This window comes from Desmodus rotundus, chromosome 3, assembly GCF_022682495.2.
Source record: "Desmodus rotundus isolate HL8 chromosome 3, HLdesRot8A.1, whole genome shotgun sequence".
In the NCBI taxonomy this organism is placed as follows: domain Eukaryota; kingdom Metazoa; phylum Chordata; class Mammalia; order Chiroptera; family Phyllostomidae; genus Desmodus; species Desmodus rotundus.
The window spans coordinates 155,652,261-155,674,282 of NC_071389.1; the positions used below are offsets into that span (position 1 = coordinate 155,652,261).

Consider the following 22,022-nt stretch of genomic DNA (forward strand, 5'->3'; position numbering starts at 1 on the left):
TATATTTATATAAAGTTCATTTTTATAATTTAAAAGTTATCTTGATATTTTGGGGAAGAATGCATTATATGCCGCCAAGTAGACTTGGTTCAGATTCTCATTCCACCGTGCACTAGCTGTGTGACCAGGGGAAGGTTACGTATCTTCTCTGATTTTCAGTTCGTCATCTGAAAATAGGGATGAAAACATCTTGTTGGCTATTGTGAGGCTAGAGGTAATGCATGCAAAGCTCTTAACACGTTTGTGTGATATTACTCCATAAAATTGGTTTATGTAATATAAATTATAGTCTGAGTAAAGCTGGTATCTGAGTCTGCTGTGTTCTGGCTTTATGACGACTTATGATAGCAAGTCTCCTTCCTGGGGCTTGTGGAAGAAGGTGATCTGGTAGGATTTCGTCTGTCTTAGGGGAGATCGAGGAGAGCCCACTAGCCTAATGTTAGTATTTCTTAATTCCTTTTAATTTTGATACAGGACAGTTGCCTGTTTGTCACATGTAGCAGCAAATGATGAATGTTTTTAAATATATATCTTCCAAATATTCTTTACCTTCTCTTTTACTCAGATTATGAAAAAGTGTTAGAACTGGAACCAAATAACTTTGAAGCAACAAATGAACTCAGGAAAATTAATCAGGTAAACCAGTTATTTAAATTAACTACATTACTTACGATCTTTTTTGATGAAGTAAGGATTTTAGCATAGATTTTGCACTGTAGGTTATTTTAAAGATTTTATTTATTTATTTTTAGAGAGAGGGGAAGGGAGGGAGAAAGAGTGAGAGAGAAACATCAGTGTGTGGTTGCCTCTCATGCACCCTCTGCTGGGGACCTGGCCTGCAACCCAGGCATGTGCCTGGACTGGAATGAAACCGGCGACCCTTTGGTTCACAAGCTGGCACTCAGTCCATAAACCACCCCAGCCAGGGCGTAGTATAGATTATTTAATATGGACATTTTTCTAATTTTAATTCTTTATACTATAGAGTTTTACCAAGTTTGCAAACAAGAGGTAACATAATGGTATTTAAAGAACCTTAATTAATCATCATTTTAGAAAGTTGTCTGAGATCTTTAGAACTAGTGTTGCTTTACTTTTTCCCAGGTAGACAGAATTGTTTCTCATTATCTGATTCTTTTCTTTGTTTGTTTGTTTTGGCATATGTTTTGATTTCTGTATTCAACTTTTGCATATTTCTTTGATTTTGTAATTTTTAAGTTGCATCTTTGTAATTTATATCCTAGCCAAAATCTTACTATTTTTTTAAACAGTAAGAAAATAGTTACTACTTAAATATAAAGTTTGTTGTCAGATAATACTGAACAGTTACATTCCTTTCACTTTTCCTTTGAATCAGTTATAATTATTTTACCATATGTTGAAACTGAGAAAAAAGTGATGATGATTGGGAAAAATCTGCTTTTAAATATTGCCATTACTTATTGCACATAAAATCTGTTGGTAAATATATCAATTTGTTTATAATCGTGAATTGTATTATATATTTTTGTATTTTGTCCTAGATTAAATAATGGCTATGAAAATTAAATTTGAGAAATTTGGTGATGTAGTCTTAATTACCTATTTTAGTTTTGAAAATAGTTCTTAGAACAGTACCTTGTTTGTAGAAATTCAATAAATATTTGTTGAATAAATAAATGAATACCTACATTCAATGGATACTACTTATTTTAATTGGAATAAGATGCACATTAAAGTTATTATAGTTTTTTGCTTTTTAATAAGTAGAAAGACTTTGAATTAGTAAAACTGTTATTTTGAGAAATGTGGCAGAAATTCTAATGTATTTGAGTAGTTTAGTATTTTATAGAGTCAAATATGTATGTATCTTGCATTACTTGTTTCAGTTTAGCTGCTGTGTCTCCTAGGCTTTAACATCCAAAGAAAACTCACACCCAAAGGAAGCAGACGCAGTGATTAAGTCAACGGAAGAAGAGAAAAAGCGAGTTGAAGAGCAACAGAGTAAGCAGCAGGCCATGTCACAGAAAGACCTGGTAATCCCGAGTTCCAGCATACGTATATTTTGCTCAGTTTACTCTTAGTTTCTTGTATGTTAGTTAAATTTCTCTCTTTTCTCACATTATATTAAAATTATTTTTCAGTGGGAACTGAAAAGCAAGTATAATAAAACTTCTGGAACCTATTCAAAATTTGAGTAATTGATGGCTTAATACATAATTTTTAAAAAAACATTTAATTTTAGGGAACAAATTACTTATGAGCATTTTAACATATATTTATATGTAGTTATAAATTTAACAGAAATAAATTATAATTCATTCTTATTTATAATTCTTTTTTTTAATTAGTTCACACTGGACTATTTCTGATAAAAAATTCCAATAGAAATCCTGAGTTGAGATTTATATATTTATAGCTTTCAAGGACCCACAGACGACTCCTAATAAATACTTATGGAATGATTATTGATTGTGATTTACCTGACTTCAGTTATAAATAAGTGTTACAATAAAATCTAGTATACATACTTCAATACAGTTTAATTTTATGTTTAGGTATATAAACGCTACTGAAGACTGAGTAGTGCAGTTCTGGTATTCTTTCACAAAAATTATTTGAGTTAAAATTCTTTTGTATAGTTTCTTATATAACTAAAGAATATACTGTTTGGGCTTATATTTATTAAAATGTGTTTTTAAATATAAGCTTTGAGTAATAATTAGTAGAATAGTCGTTAATTCTGGAAAGTAATAGAGTAGTATACATTTTTTTCTTTTTAGTTCTGAAGAGAATACCACCATTTTATAAAATAACCCAAACTAACAGTTTCTATAACATATATCATGGTCTAGATTTTCAGCAATTAAAATTACTTTAATTATTTATATAATGAATTGATGAGTATCCTTGCAGTGTTTCTTAAGATTTGAATTCACCTAATATTTTGTGTATGTTTTCATCCTTTTCCATACTTTTATCCAAAATGACAGGGGAATGGATTTTTCAAAGAGGGAAAATATGAAAGAGCAATTGAATGCTATACTCGAGGAATAGCAGCAGATGGCACTAATGCCCTTCTTCCAGCCAACAGAGCAATGGCCTATCTGAAGATTCAGAAGTAAGTATTGGTTACATTTAATGCTTTTCAGGATGAAAATGAAATTTACCATAAATTGGCATATTGGATAAATAAATTAAAATGTATTTACTCTTAAGCACTAAAGTTAAAGTGAGGGTGGAGAGAGAGAGAGACAGAGAAAGAAAAGCAGTGTGTGTGTGTGTGTGTGTGTGCGCGTGTCGTACATATAAACTAAATTTACTCTTGTAAATGATTTCCACTTTAATAGTCTGGCATTACACAGTTTAATGCTTTTTAAACTTCTTTATGCATGTTACTCTGAATTAGTGATTTGAAAATTATTTTTAACCTTATAATCCTTTGGGCAAAGTCTCATCTGGAAGTGTTTTTTGTACACACACACACACACACAAAACGCAAAAGGGAATTGCTGTCATTGAAACTACTAGTTGATTATGTATGCAGCTAAAACTTGGTCCTGTGACATTCACCAGCTGTTTCTGGGTACACTCAGGGGTTCCAGGTTGGGCATTCAGCAAGATAATATCTGATGGCAGAAACTGTCTTACATTTCTTTGTATCTTTTGTAATAATACTTTACACACTAGGGACAGAATTTTTTTTAAATGCTATAAATATTATAAATAGGGATTTTAAACTTCTTTGTGCCATGGACCCCTTTGGCTACATTGTGAACCTTTCTCAGAATAAGTTTTAAATGTTTAATTACACATTTAGGATTATAAAGGAAACCAATTATATTGAAATACAGTTTTAAACATACTAAAATTTGCGATATGGTGGTATGTATACTTTTAAAAACACACTACATAAGGAGAGACTACATTTAAAATATAGGCAAGTTAAAGTTAAAAATATTTTAAACAGTAATATGAAGGCTTGAGTAATGACACTAGAATTTGGGGTGATCTTTGACCTGTCTTCCACATATTGATTAACCAATAAGTATGGATAAGAAGTACTCAGAATGGAACATCGATGATGATGTTACTAGTGTGATAACATATGACTTCACTCTTGGCATTTGATTGACGACTAGGGATAGAGTTGCCCAGCTGTTAGTTAGCTACATCGTAGGAGCATCTGAAACGGGGATGGAACGCCACATGCAAACAACCAGCAGGTTAAGTTGCTACTGTAATTCTGAACAGCAGTATTTTGAGATAATCTGCTTTTACTAATGTGGTTTGTTACTATAGTTATAATTGAAAGAAAAATGAAATTTTATTTAAAAGTTAGCGAAAATAAGGATGTAATATTTTTTCTCACCCAAATTTTCTAATCTCTTAAAGGGCCTCATGTTAGGAACCCCTGTTGTAGAAGTAAATTTTGGTTGTATGTTCAACCTCATTGAAACTAACAGACATAATTAGAGATACATTGTTCTGATTAAAGATCATTGCATGTCTTTCTCGCTTATGAAAATTTTGTATTTTTGCTATTTAAGAATTTTGCATGATTGAAAAATTATAAGACCTGGATTCTTAGGTTTGACTAATGCCAAGAATAATACCTTCTAATAGGTGAGAGGTTATACTACATTTATTTATTTATGTATTTATTTTTAATAGTTCATTTTTATATTTTCCATTACCATTTATCCCCACAATATCCTCTTCCACCTCTAACCCCCCCTCCCAATCACTACATATATCTACATTTATAAGAGCTCTGGTTTATTGTATTATTATATTGTTTTAGTTGGTAATCACATTAGTACATTATAACAAGTTAGTGGTATATTTTAAATTAAATATGACTCGTATTTTCTTTCTAGTGTATCTTTTAGATTCACACTTAATGCAGAAGTTTTCTGTTCCACATGCTGACTGTTGTCAGGCATTGCAGACTAGATGAGAAATATGAAAAGGGGCAACTTTCCAGACAGGAGTTTGACCTGAACTGAGGTCTAGAGGGGTGGTGAGTGTCTCAGTGGAGGTCGTAATGCCTTGGGAGCGGGAAATTTCATGGTAACTTCTGGGAAGGGCAGGCAGTCCATATTAGGGCTGTCACACAGGGGAAGATGGCAAGGATCAGGCTGGAGAGTCAGACAGGCCCCTGGCTTTGTGTTCTGCAGGGGCGCTTGTTTATCCTGGAAAGTGTGGGGGCTGCCCGAGTATCCTGAGTGGGAGGGAGTGAGTATCAGGCAGTCAGTAGAAAATGTGTTGACACGGGCATGGACACACAGACACGCTGACCTTTCTTTCTTGTTGAAAAATGAATGGAAGAATTCAGAGATGTTTAAGTTTACTAGATGATCTGATTTTATTCATATTAGGTCTTGTTTTGAGTATAGAATAGTATTCACTTGAGCCTTGGGGAGAATGTAATCACAAGAGATTCTTTAAAAAAAATTTTGTATTAGGAATCTTTTCAAACTCGATGTACCAAATCATCTAGTTTCATAAAGCTGTACTTTCTTTTGTCATATTTGTTTCAGCTTTCCCCCACCCTGAAGTATTGTAAATAGTCGCCGACATTATGACATCTCATCCCTAAAGGATAATCATACATAACCACAATACTGTTGTCATGCCAAATAAATTTACAATAATTCATTAATGTCATTTTAATATATAGGAAGGTCTCAAGTTTTTGTGCTTTAGCTCTTCTTAGCTGCTCGTTATAGAGCAGTACCCAGTCAGACTGAGTTGATTGGTTGCATGGCTGAGCAAAATTTATGAATGAAGTGTCAGATGATACACTCTCACACATCATGTTTTGTGTGGGTTGTTTTTCCTTAGATGATGTGTACTGCAGGTAAATATTAATGAAGTTTTATTAGAAATTAATGCCAGTTATCATTGTTAACATAGAGTGTGTGCATATTGAGGGTTGGAGAGGAGGTAGACAGCCAGCAGTGATATTCTTTTGTCTGCTCTACTCATATTTTACCATCCTAATTCCATCCTTTTCTGACTTTCCTTTAATCTGGTACCTTCTCTTTCCTCACCAGATGCCTCCAAGGTTTGGTGAGAATATAAATTTTACAATTGCTTTTTCCCCCTCAAACACAGAGTTGGGGGTTGGTGATTGAAATTATATGCATGCTTTTTGTATTAGAAACTCAGTTTATATGAAGTTTTTCTGTAGGCTGCATTTTTCCAGTTGGTAATTGTATCATGTTTAATAGATATGAAGAGGCTGAAAACGACTGCACACAAGCAATTTTATTAGATGGCTCGTATTCTAAAGCTTTTGCCAGAAGAGGAACTGCAAGGACATTTTTGGGAAAGTTAAATGAGGCCAAACAAGGTATGACTGTTATACAACTGGCATTCACTCACTCATCCTGATGAGATTCCCAAATTACAGAAGCAGGTTGTGTAGCTTTTCCATAGTTCAAGGATACCGAACTTGGAGAAGTGCATTTTCTTTCACAATTTAGGTCATAAACAGGTTTGCAGATTTGAAGGAATGTAGCTTCTGTGGTAGACCTGATTATCTTTTAATAGCATATGGTATACTCTGGCTAGTTGCCAATCAAAATGAGTGAAAGATTTGAACTATAGGTGAGAAGGACAAAAGCAAGAACAAGGCAGGAATGAAAAGGAAGGGAATCAGCAGCTAGGGTCCAGGATAATGTGAGGTCTGTAGTGATGCCCTCTCCCCCTTTTTCTTGATACTAGTTAATGTTATTTTTAAAGATTTATTTATTTATTTTTAGAGAGAGGGGAAGGGAGGGAGAAAGAGGGAGGGAAACATTAATGTGTGGTTGCCTCTCATGCACCCCTTACTGGGGACCTGCAACCGAGGCATGTGCCCTGACTGGGAATTGAACCAGGGACCCTTTGGTTCACAGGACAGCACTCAATCCACTGAGCCACACCAGCCAGGGCAGTTACATGTTCTTTTATTGTTCCATGATCTGTCTTTTTAAGTATTCATTAGTCTTTTTGAAGGACCTACTTGTTTCTGTTGTGTATATTTTCTGTTTCATTTATTTCTGCTCTTTATTTTCTTCCTTCAACTGTCTAGGTTTACTAGTAATTTGCTGCTGTTTTTCTAACTTTTTTCTAACCGTACTTAGATAACTATTTTTCAGTCTTTCTTCTTTCCTGATACATGCATTTAAATCTGTCAGTTTCTCTCTAAGCCTGGCTTCAGCTGTAGCCCATGCATTTGTTCATTATGATAAAATACACACAACATAAAATTTACTGTTCTAACCATATTGAGTACATTCACCGTGTGCAACCATTACCATTATCCACCTCCAGAACTTTTTCATCATTTTGTTCTGAAAACTGTACTCATTAAACAGCAACTCTCCATTCTCTTTCTCCAGCCCCTGGTAGTCACTGTTCTACTTTCTATGACTGAATGTGACTATTCAAGGTACTTCATATAAGTAGAATCATACAGTATTTTGTCCTTTTGTGTCTAGCTTATTTCACTGAGCATACTGTCTTCAAGGTTCACCCTTTCATCCATGTTGTAGCATGTATCACAATCAATTCCTTTTTAAGGCTGAATAATATTCCGTCATATGGAAGTATCTTAGATTCTATATTACCATGTCATTTGTTAACAGTGTGAACTTTGGATGACCTCTTGGCCTCAATAGTATCATCTATAAAGTGGGGTTTTAGGGAGGGATACATGAGAATTCATACAAAGAATAGCACTCAGTAAATGTTCGTTCTTGTTATTGCTCACCTGTTTCCTAGCATCCTGAGTAAAACTTCTTGAGATAAACATGGGATTACTAAACTAATTAAATATATCATGTCTTAAACTTTATGAAGTGTTTTTACTAATTGATTATATTTCTTAAAAATTCACTTTAGATTTTGAGACTGTTTTACTTCTGGAACCTGGAAATAAACAAGCAGGAACTGAACTTTCCAAAATTAAAAAGGTAATTAATGTATTTTTTTCACCAAAGCATGCTTTTATTTTCTGCAACATAAACACATTTATTTGTTGCATAATTAACTTGAAAATATTTTTATTCTCATGATTACAAATTTATTTTCAAGGAATTAATTGAGAAAGGACACTGGGATGATGTCTTTCTCGATTCTGCTCAGAGGCAAAACGTGATAAAACCCATTGATAACCCACCTCGTCTTGGATCAACTGTAAGTAAAGCAGCTTCGTGTCAGTGTGGTAGGGATGGGAGATGGGAATTGTCGATTTAATTTCTTAACAGAAATGTCGAAATGTCTTCCTAGGGCTATTTTTAGAATATTAAAAAAAAAATACTTTTTAGGATTATCGATGTAATAACATTGAGGGGGGAAGTTGAGCTATTGAGAGTTCTGGGGTAACTTTTAACGTGCCTTTAGTTTTTAATACCTTACATTTAAATGTTTCCACATATTTTCTGATGTTAAAGGGATTTAAAGCAGCTTTACATTTTGTTATACTTAAGAATGTTTTATTATTATTCTTAATTTGAGCTTGGGATTGTATTATGATAGTTTTCCATCTTGTGTAGGGTTAGATCTAAAAATCAGCACTGAAGCAAAATCTTGTATAGGCAAGATTGTGTTTTAAAATATGTACTGCACATTGCTTTTGGTATACCATACAGTTTTTCATTAAGTGTAATAACCAAGCTAAGTTTTCTCCTGCAATATTGGAACAAAAAGAGTAGCTGGCATGAATTCAGAAGTTTGTCTTGTGCTAACTTTTAAAATCGAACTCATTTAAGGCAAATATATAATGTGACTCTAAGGTAGTTTCCATCATTGACATAGTTTTATATATTATATATATGTATTTGAGAGGTAAAATACATACAGAAAAGTACACAAGACAAATTAAGATTTAAAGAATAATTATAAAGTGAACACACATGAAACCATCAACCTGGTCAAAAAATTGAAAGGTATCAGCTCTCCCTCCCCCGAAATTTCCCTGCGTGCTCCTCACTGATAACGAGCCTCTCCCTGCCTTCTAGAAATACTGTAATGCATGGATGTTGCTTTGAGAGAAATAACAACTATAAAAAGTCAGAGCAGATACTTTTATCCTCTTTTTTATGAAGAAAGGAAGAGAGGCAAAGAATGTTTTAATCAATTGTTTTGCCAAGTTCATATTTCATATTGGTAGCAGATAGATGAATCCTGAGTTTAATACTTTTCTAGTGTTCTTCCTCCCCACATCCACTGTTCTTGCTGTGACTTTATTCTTGAATTTTCTGAGTCAGTACTTGTTTCATATATCAGGCATAAATCTAGTTGCTTTCATACATTATATTCATTTTCTATTCTTTTCAGTAAAGGTGATTAAATGTTTAATTAAATGTGATTTAAATTTCTACATCTTTGTAAGACTTCTTCACAAAAATGAATTCACAGGTTTTAAGAAAGCCCTTGTCAGACTTTCCCATCCATACTTATAAAGACATTGCCGTGTTATATATCAAATACCAGTATATGTAATGTCTCGTGGCCAAGATACTTTCAGAAGCTTTTACAAATCTGTGGGGTTCTCTTCTCTCTCACTTTAAAAATCAGTTTATGTTAGTTGTGAGGATGCAACTTGAATTTAAGTCTCTTGTTTGACAATTTCAAAACAAAACACCTCTCTATAAGATGAGGGATCTGGGGTAAACCATTCTATAAGCGATTCAACACAAACAAAATTATTATCTTAGTAGAAAAGGGGAAAATGGCTGTTTATTTTTATAATAGGCCTCCATAATAAAAATGTGGGCATTATTTAAAACCAGAAGGTGTAGTTTGGTATAATGCTTTGTAAGAGTTGATTTGAGCCCCCCTCTTTATAAACTTTCAAATCGTAGGCAAGTCACCCAGTGCCTGTGTGACTTGACCTGATCCTGTTTCTCAAGTTGAGAATAACTCACAGATTAGTTGAGATCAAAAGAAGGTAGCCTGTGCTCCAAGGGCTGGCAGCTTGGGAGTACTTTGGGCAAATCTCCAGAGTGAGTGTGGAAAACCAATGATACAGATAAGCTAAGCAAGGGCCTGTGGTTCCCTGATAGGGTGGTAGTAAATGAAAGTTTTCCCTGATCTCTTAGTTTCTGCTAAAATAAATGAATGAATGAATATTTATAATTTTTAATCCTCAACTGAGTATATGTTTACTGGTTTTAGGGGGACTGAGGGGGGAGAGAGAGAGAGAGAGAGAAAGAAAAAGAGAGAAAGAAACGAACATCGATGTGAGAGAGAAACTTCCAGCAGTTGCTCCCCATACTTGCCCTGACCAGGGACTGAACCTGCCACCTAGGTGTATGCCCTGACTGGGGATCGAACCCACTGCCTTTTGGTGTATGGGATGACACTCCAACCAACTGAGCCACCCAGCCAGGGCAAAAGTTTTTATATTTAATAACTTTTTGACTTAAGATTCAAATATACAATTGGATTGAACACTTACAGCATACTGCAGAAAGTTTATCATTAAAAATAAGTACAGTATGTAAACCTTAGAAGAAATTGAAAATGTTTGACACTGTAATGATTGAAATGGTGAATGCAATTTATTTTATTAAATTAAAAACCATTATTATGGCCAAATACTTCCTGAGTTTGTGAATATTATTTGGCAAATTTTTAATTCTAGGCTAGTTTTTTCCAGCTGCTACTTTTATAGAAAATGTGCTTAGGTTTTAATTTTGGTCTGTTTCATACAGAATGCTGATTATTGCCTGGCCTTGTTCTTCTTGCCCTCCATTATCACACAATATTGCTGTCAGTTTGGTCATATTTTTTTCTTAGCTTTATTGCCTCTAGGATAAAGTCCAAACTCTTTGACATGGGATACAAGCCCCTTCATTAGCTGTTCTTAAGGAACCTTGCGTTCTTGTCTCCATCACTCCTCCCCTTGCACCATCACCATTGGACTTAACACCTTTTCACTGACTATGCTGTAACTGTCTTCCACATTGCCATTCCTGTGTACTTTTTCTGTGAGGTCTCCGCTGATGCCAGTGTTGATTATCTTAGTCTGTATTCTCTTAGAGTTTTGTCCTTTCAGCTTTTATGGTGTGTCTCCCATTGTCTTGTAATTATTTACATATACATATTTCTTTCCCCCATTTAGATCAACATGTAGTAGATGCTATGCATCTTTTTATTTATATTCTCAGACAGAGTATGACTCCTAAGTCTGTCCAGCCATCAAATTGAATTTACTTATAATTAGGGCATTGGCTGTAAGAACACTGTAACCTTTTAATTTGTAACCCTAAAATAGAAAACCCTTATGTGTTGATTTAAGGAGTTGATTTTTAATTGTTTTAGAAACCACTAAAGAAGGTTATTATTGAAGAAACCGGTCATTTGGTACAGACTGTCGATGTGCCGGATAGCACTACTGCTGCTGCTCCAGAGACTAATCCTATTAATGTAGCAAATGTAATAGCAACCGCAGGCACTGCAAGTAAGAAGAATTCAAGCCAAGATGACCTTTTGCCCACAAGTGACATTCCCAAAGCAAAAGTATTGAAAACAGAAGAAATCAGTGATACTTCAGCCCAGCAGTAAGTGGAAATACTCTTACTTCATAATCTCTAAATTGTAAAACCAGATCCAGGATTTAATAATTCCCCTCGAAAATTGATATTATCAATGAGAGTTTTGGTTTGTACTCATCATTGTAATTTTTTCAACTGTCCAACTTCATGTTCTAGTTTTACTTTTTTGTTTGTTCTTACTCTTCGGAGATGTTTTGCGTAAGGAATGATCACTGTTCCTTTACTATTGTGGGGAAGTTAGAGATCATAAGAAACTGTCTTGAACAAATTGACTTCATTCATTTTTTTCTTGAACATTAGTATATTGTTTCACTTCTTTTAAAAAATTTTTTAAAAAGATTTTATTTATTTATTTTTAGAGGGGAAGAGAGGGAGAGAAACATCAGTGTGTGGTTGCCTCTTGCATGGCCCCTACTGGGGACCTGGCCTTGTGCAACCCAGGCAGGCATGTGCCCTGATTGGGAATTGAACCAGTGACCCCTTGCTTTGCAGGCCTGCGCTCAATTCACTGAGCCAAACCAGCTAGGGCGTACTTCTTAATTCAGCACAAAAATTAATTTATTAAGAGGAAGATTCTAAAAAAAATGTAGAATTCAGGCATTAACATTACTCCAGCCATTCATACTTAAGATTATTTGTGAGCTGTTTAAATTTTGTTTGAAATTTTTAAAACTGGTCATGCGTTTCCTTAATGATGAGAATAGGAAAATATAGACTAGGTTTGTTTGGGGTATTGAAACTTTATTCATACATTCTGCATTGCACTCAATAATTACAAGTTTTTTTTTAAGCTTTGAATTTTAGTAGTAGTTCTATTTTAAGTGATAATATGGATTGTGGGAAAATACTAAATAGGTATGTTTTTTCTTTCCTCTAAAGGAGGAAGTATTTCTTCCTTTTCAGAGTATCTTTCTTGAAACTGATTATTCAGATTTCTGAAAGGCTGAATTGTAAGTGCATGGGATGCAGTAATGCAGTGTGTGGTGTGCTCAAAAGGTGGCCGGGCAAATAGCCCAACAGAGTGCAGAGGCATAATCTGTCTTGCAAAAAAAATATGGTACCAGCTAAAAGAATTTACTCTTACTAGACTGTAAATAGATAATGCAATATTAGTAAAATCAGAAATTTAAAAGTCTCTATTGATGTTTTCTTTATAAGCTTTGACTAATTTTGGTTCTTTTCAATTGTTTGATGTCTCTGAAATATTTCAGACCTCAAGTTACTTTGAAACAGGATGTATGTCAGTCTTTCAGTGAGAAGATTTCTATAGAGGTAGACAAAATACCTGCTCAGTTTATCACAACTGCTCTTCCTCCAGTTCCTGCAAACTCCTTTCAGCTTGAATCTGATTTTAGACAACTGAGAAGTTCTCCAGATATGTTATATCAGTATTTGAAGGTAAGAAAGAGGAAGCTAGTAGTTCTCTTATAAATAAAAGGTCGAAGAACATCTTTGTCATTATATGAAGGGGGACCCAAAAGACCCTAAAATTATCTTCTGGAGGGCAGGCCCCTTGTAGTACAGGCTTCCTCCCACTAGGTGAGTGTTCTAGGAACCCATCTGCATCAGTGTCCCAGGTGGTGGTGTTGGGAGAGGCTGTGTTCAGCTTCAGTGAATTTTGTTTCGAAGACTCTCTTCAGTGCATTTGCCCATTTCGTGATGGGTGATTTACGAGCACACCTGCCCACACTGTGCTGAGTGTTCAGCAGTTTTTGACCAAAACCGGTGTGACCCCCCGTGCCTACCCCCCATATACCTGATCTCACCCTGAGTGACTTTTTTGTTTCCCTGGGTGAAAAAAGTCCTCAGAGGGAAATGTTTTGCTGATGTGGAAGAAGTGAAACAAAAAAATGGTTGAAGTACTAGAGGGCATCAAAATCCACGAGGTCAAAAACTGTTTCGAACAGTGGAAAAAAAGTCTTGATTAGGTGTATTGCATCAAATGGAAAGTAATTTGAAGGTGGCTGAAGTTTAAACATGAAGAATAAATACACAATTTTTTATAAATAAATTCTGTTCTTTGAGTCCCCCCTTATATAATAATAGTGTTATATTTGCTTTTTGCATATGATTGTAGAAAATGCTTTCCTGACACATAGATCACCCTGGCCAGACCGTTTTAAATATTTGCAACCAGGAAACCTTTGGAAGTAGGTTCTCTTTTGAACTCTCTTCTCTAAAAATAACTTAATCTGATTTCATATCATAATTTCAACTGAATTCTTCATCCTTCAAGATGGGAAAAAAAGCTAAAATACATTGAGTACCTTCTTTATGCAAGTAATGCATGCAATATTTAGATAGTCATTCTCCTGAAAATGAATTTTTATTTGCTCTAAGAAAAAGAATCAAACCATGAAGTTTACTAAATAATGGATTAACAGTTTTTCTCCAGTGTAATTATAGTAATACACCCTTATAATTATGCAGTATACAGTTATTTCCAAATAGATATTATCTCATATAATTTTATTTTAATTTTTAAAAAGATCTTATTTATTTAGTTTTAGAGAGAGGGGAAGGGAGGGAGAAAGAGAGGGAGAGAAACATCAGTGTGTGGTTGCTTCTCGTGGGCCCCCTACTGTGGACTTGGCCTGCAACCCAGGTATGTTCCCTGCCTGGGAATTGAACCTGCGACCCTTTGGTTCACAGGCCAGCACTCAATCAACTGAGCTACACCAGCCAGGGCCATATAATTTTATTTTTTAAACTCTCCATTTTATTGCCCCTTTAGAGCTCTCAAATTTCCTGTCTCTCTTAGAGTGGTGTACATGTCTCTCTTCATGAGGTTTTTCTCTGACTTGGACACAGTGATTATCTTACAGTTCTTCTGATCTTCTTTCTTCTGTCATTAATTACATTTCGTTGTGACCCTCCGCCCCAGTAACTCTAATGCATACTAGTTATTCTTTTTTTTTTTTTAAGATTTTCTTTATTTACTTTTAAGAAGAGGGGAAAGGAGGGAGAAAAGAGAGGGAGAGAAATATATGTGTGAGAGAAACAGCAATCAGTTGTCTCTCTCACACCGTCAACTGGGGACCTGGCCCAGAACCCAGGCAGTGCCCTGACTGTGCATTGGCAACCTTTTCGGTCTGCAGACTGAAGCTTAATCCACTGAGCCACATCAGCCACGGCATAGTAGTTATTTACTATATTCATTTAAGCAATTATTATATAAGTAATTTCTGGTGAATGTTGCCATAATTTAATTTTCTAACTCTTTTTTCCCCAAGAAAATCGAACCATCCTTGTATCCTAAGTTGTTTCAGAAAAATCTAGATCCAGATGTATTCAACCAAATCATTAAAATTCTACATGACTTTTACATTGAGTAAGTTGAAATTATTTTAGTTATACTTTCATGTTGTAGTGCTATGCCATTTCTAGTGGTTTGGGAAATTCATTTGTTTTGATATTATTAATACATTCTATATAGCATTCTATGTATTTAGCTCTCTAGTAAATTTTACTATTGCAGAAGTAGTAAAGAGATGATGAGTTCAAGCAGAATAAGAAATGATTAAATAGGAAAAAGGACTAATTTTTTAAAAGAAAAAAACAGGATATGGAAGTGACAAGTGTTAATAGCAGATTAATAACGTCTGTGCTAAGCCTCATGTTTGAGAATATTATAATTTCTTCAATTGACTTGATAAATTTCTTCATCTGGGTTCTTAAAGATGGTATTCAGGGAAAAAGATAAAGACCTTATTTATATGTAATCAGAAATACTGTGTTAGTAAAGACTTAAATGAGCTACTTTTAATGGATCATTTGTTTGGTATTTATTTTATTTCAGGAAAGAAAAGGCATCACTCATCTTGGAAACTTTACAAAGGCTTTCTGAACTGAAAAGGTTTGACATGGCAGTGATGTTTATGTCAGAACCTGAGAAAAGAAGTAAGTTCCCTGAAGGCAGCTCTTCCATCTCTCTGTAGTCTTACATTCCTTAACTTTTAAACAAATGATAGCAAACATTTATTGAATGTTTACTATGGCCAAGGTACATCCAATTAAACTTAAATTAATTAAAATTAAGTAAAATTAAAAATTTTAATCCTGACAGTAATGTGAGATACTGGTATGATTATCGTCTTGCTTTTACAGCGGTGGAAACTGAGGCATGGGGTGGTAAGGGAAGTGATGAAGGTCATATAGCTAGGAAGTCAGACCGGGGATTTAAACGTAGGCAGTCCCGCTCTAGAGCCTGGCCTGTTCTACTTGAAAATGCAGTAATAACAGAATGGCTGGGCTCCTGCCATCGTGGAGCATGTAAAGGCTCCCTGCTGCATGGGGCATGTAACTGGGTGTGGGTGCACTGGAAATCTAACCCCTTCTCTGAGAGCTTATTTCCTTGAGTTTATTCGATTTAAGCTCAATTCTCAAAGAAATGCAGGACTCAATTAGATGGAGTGGGTAGGGAAGAGTTTTAGGCTGAGGGAATGATGTGTTCTGAGGCTCCGAGGCAGGAAAGAGCCAATTGACTTTAGAAAATTAAATGAAGTGCAGTGTGGCTGGATTGTAGAGTTATAGGGGGTAAAGAGTGGCAGGTGACGAGCCTGAAGAATTAGATCCCTTACTTATTTTTATATCTTAGTCTCTGGCAGAAGGTATCCATTTTGGGAAACCCTAATTTAAATAAGATCGAACTCTGAAGAAACTTCAATTACTTAGAATTTTGGGCTATACTGTAGTTTTAGGAATAAGAGAAAAATCATAGAATACCAGAGTACCAGTTTTTTTAAGATAACAAAAACTTGTACCACTTTCAGACCTCCTAGGCAGAATGTACTCTGGGCTGCTTATTTCTTCTTTATGTTTCTAGCAGTGGCATTGAATGAGAGAAATGACATTAGTAAGAGAAATACTCTTTGTGTTGTACTTAAGGAACTGGATATATAATTTAGAGAGATTTTTAGAATTTAAACCAAAAGAAGTTTCTGCTTTAAATTCAGTCAATCAAAAATTATCCCCGAAAGTCTCTGAGAAGTATTACTCTTACTTATTACTATTCTGATCTGATCTTCTACCACTCTTCTCAGTCACTGTGCCCCACCACACTACTTTGTGTTTTTTTAATATACCAAATTGCCAGACTTAATTTAACCTCGGGGGCTTTGCATTTGGCTGTTCCCTCAGCCTAGAATGCAGGGTCCGGCAGAAGTAAAGCTTGCTTGAGTGTGGCAGGTAGGGTATGCGATTGTCTCGCACATGATGGACAGCAATTTTAACATTTCACCTAAAATGTCATATGGTGTGCTTGAGTGTGATATGGTTATGTTACCGAATTAGATGCTTATGATTTGTAATGAAAAAGGGGCGTTGTTTGTGTTGGACCCTGTATCTTCCCTCATATCTTCACCTTGCCTGCTTCCTCACTTCATTGAAGTTTCCCCTAACAGACGCCACTTCAGAAATGCCTTTTCTCACCAGCTCTAAAAATAAAATGCCTGCCTACCCTCCCTTGCCACCCTGTGTAGTATTCTTACCCTGCTTTTTTTCCCTTCATAATACATCACTAGCTGATGGCATTTCATGTACATGCTTGTTATTTCTCTCCCTAAATAGAATGAAAGCTCCATGAGAGCAGGAACTTTGTCTACTCTGTTTTCTAGGCCTTAGGCATAGAACAGTGCTTAGTATCCAATAACCTTTTAGTATAAGCATGTTGAGTGAAAGCATTTCTTGCCACTATAATGTGGTAAGTTCAATTGTACTCAAGGAAATGTGAGTTGGCTCTTCAGACTGGCCTTCCGTCTTGGTTGGGTCACCACCGTCCACTGAATTAAACATGGGAAGCACTTATGGTTCCTGGCATGTAACTGAACATTCAGTAAATATTAGCTGCTGTTATCTTCTGTTGTTGCCATTATCATTAACAACTATTAGCTAGTTTTAATGTGGAGAAATAGATGAACTATAACAGCATTTTCCAAAGGGCTGATGTGGACCATTCAGTGGTGAGAAAGATAAAGATTTTATGTAGTACAAAGGAAGGTCTGTCAACTCTTTTTAGTTATATATTTTATTTTATATATTATACAACTGTATAACTGGTCCATCGATTTTGTAGATAATATTGCTAATTTTCAATTTAGAATAGTGAAACAAAATTTTCTTCTAAAATGATTAATCTTGAAAAACAGTTAATTATAATACTAAGTGTAAGTACACTTGTTAAATTCAGTAAAAGTTTTAGGAAGCTCAGAATGAGTTAAGTTTAATCTGCAAGATTAATGTCATTGAGTTCTTTGGGAAATTTTTTACTGCTAAAGCAAAATATTCTGGTAAGAAACATTGAATTACTGTATAATTTTCTGTTGTCAGGTTGGCTTTTTTAAATATCTGAATTAGAATTTATAAATAATCTTAACGATTATTGCTCTCCAGTGTGAAGTGTTTTATTTGACACGTAAGATCATTAATTCCCTTTAATTATTTTTCACTAAGTTTTTAAAAATGGAGATTAAAATGGACACTTTTTTTTTTCTTTTCCAGTTGTACGTGCATTATTCAATCACATAGAGAAATCAGGATTGAAGGGTAATTCTCTTGAAGAACTCAAGAAAAGATATGGTGGTTGATTTCCATTTTTACTGAAATTATTGTCTCTGACTTTCACATATAAATTTTTTTCTATTGAAACAAAGTGTTTTGTTCTCTTTTTAAGAAAATGAAATCATGGGAAAGTACAATCTTTGGATATAAGTTAATTAACTGTAAAGTGCATTGAGATTTACCTGGTGAGAAATAAATTCAAGTAAATTATTTATAAGTCTTTTTCTGAAAATAAAAATATAAATGAGGTATACTTGTAAAGATCAGTATTTTATAAGTCATTTACAATGTTGGATGTAGATACACTTCAGTATCTGTAGATACATTTTGTATTTTCAGGAGTTTTGCAACTGCAATGACAAGGCTGCTTCATTAGCACGTGAGTGTAGTTGTATTTGTATGGAGGGAGTTGTGCAGGTAACTAGATTGGTTCTTTCTAAGACTTCTTTAGTATCATTGTACCAGTTCACTAACAAAATTACTTAGTTGTAGGATATGTATTTTTAGTTTTTATGTTGAAAGGAGACTTTTAACTAGACTTTTTATATTGGTTCATTGAAGAGTTACAACATAATAGATTTAATGCTTCAGTTTTTTTCTTGTTGATATCCATGTCTTATGTTAACTAACGGCACATAATCTAAAGCAAAGTGAGGTGTAAAAAAATTAAAAAGTAGGAGTGTTTCAGTAGTAATTAGCATGTAGTGTGCATTGCTGTGTGTGAGTGTGGCGTCGATAAGCCTTTGAAAGCAGGGCTGGTGTTCTGCTCGTCCTTGTGCAGTGCCTGGCACAGCCGTGGCACCCAGTTAGGTGCTCAGTCGATATTTGTACGATTGAATGTAATTTGACAGCAAGAATCAATTTTAGCGACTGTTTAAAGGAGCAGCCTAGCAAATTTTGGGCATCCCGTCAATGTTGTTAAAATCAACTTAATTTTAGTGGCTGTCAAGTTGTTAAAAAATATACTAGGTCACCAGCCCATAGCTGTTATCAGCATCAACAATACAGTCAAATTTAAAAATTTATTTTATACTGTTGATAATTTTTGTTGTATCACCTATTATTATGCTTACTGGAATAATCATAATCTGTTTGCAAAGGTAATTTCTCCAGATACAAATTACTGAAATGATCATAATTGGCATAGCCTCAGTGTTTTTGCAGTACACTTAAGGCCGAATTGATTAACGTTATGCATCGCTAATGTATTGTCTTATGGTACCTGACAGGCAACGAAATTTAGCCTTTCATGTGTGGCTTATACATGTGTATTGCCTTTTGAATGACTTGAAATTTTCTCAAATCATTAGTAAGAAGTTGACTTAGATCAGCAATTTTCAACCTTTGTTATCTCATGGCACGTGTAAACTTTTTAGTAAGGTTCTGTGACACACCAAACAAATATATTTTTTGCTGATCTGACCAAAAAAATGGTATCCTTTTGATTCATTTACACTGGACGGCTACTGTTGTGTCGGTCGTTGATGTTTTGTATTGACGGTCCGAGGGAAAAGGGGTCAGTGCCCCTGACGAACAGTCAGGGGTCGCGTGTTGTGGAAGTCCTGGTGGCGCACCGGGTGAGATCGTTGGTCTGGATGAACGGGAGAGTACTGCAAGGGCAGTACTCGTGTTCTGTGTTCTGTGAACACGAGAAACTCGTGTTCTCGTGTTTTCTTATGTGATCCTACGAAGAAACTTCCAAGGGAGGGAGGGCAGGTAGTGTGAATGCCATTTTTAACATGAAAAAAGGAGATTCAGAGCAAATGTTTCCATGATTACAGAGCTAAAAAATAGCAGAGTAGGGTCAGAACAAGCTGTCTTCTAACTTTCAATCTACAGCTATTTGAACTACTCCAGTTGGAGTATTCATGTTGTGTTATCTGTGTAGCGACTTGGCCTGAGGAAGTATATAAACCCCAAGATTTGCTTTATAATTTACATTAAAATTTTTTTGATGTTAGCCTGATTTTCATTATTACCTTAAGGGCTCATTGTTTAGCTGTGCATCCATACCCCATTCTCCTAACTGGTCCGTGTTCCCAGCTACACTGCCACAGATGAGCTCATCGATGCCACCAGAATGAAATTAAAACTCAAGTCACAGGTCACTTCTTTGCTTAAAACCCTTGAGTGGCTGCCCATCACTTTCAGAAAAGTGGCTTTTTTGTCAGTACAGAGAAGGCCCTTCATGATCTGGTTCCCACCCCTCGCCCATCTCCCAGCAGCCTGCAAATCCCTGGTTGTGCCCTGTGCTCAGGCCCTCCATTCCGGCTGTGCTCTGCCTGGGCCCTGCCTCCCTGGGTCACCCTTTCTAACCCTTCGTGTCTGAGCCTAGACGTCTCCTCTTTGGGATGCCTTCCTCCGTCCCATTAGGTGAGCTGTGTCCTGCATCTTGGGCTCCTGTCACTGCATTTGTCACCCTTTATAATGGTTGCCAATTCTTGTCTGATTCCCCTTCTAGTCTTTGAGATCCTCGAAGGCAGAGGCTGTAGCTTTAATTTGTATATTTTTATAAAATTTTTATATTTTTATAAAAACAACTTACACAGTGCCTAGCATATAATATATGCTGCTGAATTTAAGATTAAGTCCACAAATCAGAAAGACCTTTGACAAATCAGGCATTCCAATATTAAGTTCAAAAGACCATCACTATCCTACCGAAGTGTTCATGGATGACATGGTAAGTGTGGACTCGGTGGGAACTAAAATGAGTCTTCATATCAGTGGGGTCACGAGCATGCATTGTGTTTTCAAGCGGTGGCTTTCCAAAGCATGTTATTTGGCACATAATATAAAGTTAAATAATTGTTGAAATATGAATTCATGATTCAAGCATTATAGAAAGAGGTGGAGTATCCAGATGAAGAGTCTTTTAAATTTGGCTCAAAGAACTTGACTGGACATTGAAGACCTTTTCATTATCAGTGGGGATTAATTTAATCCTTTTAGAGATTGTGTTCAGATAGTTTCTACCCCCTCCCCCCACCGAGCGGCTTTTAAGGGGAATAGGCATTTTCTGTGTCTGCTGTGGAACTCCTGTTGGTCATAGCAGGCCAAGCAGGCTTTGTGATTGACACAGCTGCCATTTATATGCACTTTACTGTGTGGTAGGCACTGGGCCCAGGGCTTTGCGTGTGTCCTCTCAATTCCACAAACAGGCTCTGAGAGAGAAGTTGCCCTGCGGAGCTGGGAGCCAGGTAAAGGTTTGTCTGACAGTCAGGCTCTTCCTTCTACACTCTGGACAGCGCTGAACACGCAGGATAACAAAAGCAGAGAAGCTGAAGAAGCAGCCAGCAGCTGGCATTTCTTTGGTATTACTGCCCCCCTCTGGATCTTTTGAAAAGAGCACATACGTGCCTGAAAGCATGCTGACGAGAATCAAAGTGAAAGTGAATTTTAATTTCTTAGCAGTGCTGCCCAGTATCCATAGAAATCCAGCGGGTCTAGCAGACACGAAGGTGTGTGTCGTCTTTGATCACGTGGTCCAGTATTGAAATCTGGGAAGAGAAGATGGTGAGAGGAGGGAGTGTGGCCGACAGCCCTGCCTGAGTTCAGTCAGCCACAGACAGGTCCTGGAGGCTTCCTCTGCCCCTCACCTCGGGGGTCGGATTGGGTAGTTGGGACATGGGAAAGGAATTTGTGTTTATTTGGGCCCTGTGCTGAGCCCGATTCACTCTGGCCTGCCATAGTTGCCTGATCCCTGTTCCCTGGTTGCATTTGGAGGCTATGAGGTCACTGGGAGAGTGTCACCCCGAAAGTCAGTGCCCAGCCATGGCCACGTCAGAAGCTCCATCTTCCTACACCAAGCAGAGACCCCCTTTTGCGTGCTTCACAGGGTCTTTCTAAGGACATGGAGGGTGTCGTGTGAGGAAAATTCCTTCTCAGTACTTTAGTGCATAGTATCTAGATCCAAAATAAATGTCAGACTGG

The 22,022-nt window shown here is 36.0% G+C and overlaps 1 protein-coding gene across 2 annotated transcripts in view; it reads left to right on the plus strand.

Annotated features, from left to right (window-relative positions):
- Positions 1-18,337, plus strand: part of RPAP3 (RNA polymerase II associated protein 3) — a 31,641-nt gene extending 13,304 nt beyond the window's left edge. For both annotated transcript variants that reach the window (XM_024575745.3, XM_045184313.3), the window contains exons 7-17: positions 566-636; positions 1,890-2,015; positions 2,973-3,100; positions 6,216-6,337; positions 7,873-7,943; positions 8,065-8,166; positions 11,299-11,537; positions 12,743-12,929; positions 14,765-14,862; positions 15,331-15,431; positions 18,030-18,337. In XM_024575745.3, the coding sequence (XP_024431513.2) occupies positions 566-636; positions 1,890-2,015; positions 2,973-3,100; positions 6,216-6,337; positions 7,873-7,943; positions 8,065-8,166; positions 11,299-11,537; positions 12,743-12,929; positions 14,765-14,862; positions 15,331-15,431; positions 18,030-18,115 (1,331 nt within the window). In that variant the 3' untranslated portion in view covers positions 18,116-18,337. The remainder of the gene's footprint in view (positions 1-565; positions 637-1,889; positions 2,016-2,972; positions 3,101-6,215; positions 6,338-7,872; positions 7,944-8,064; positions 8,167-11,298; positions 11,538-12,742; positions 12,930-14,764; positions 14,863-15,330; positions 15,432-18,029) is intronic.
- Positions 18,338-22,022: the final 3,685 nt, after the last annotated feature.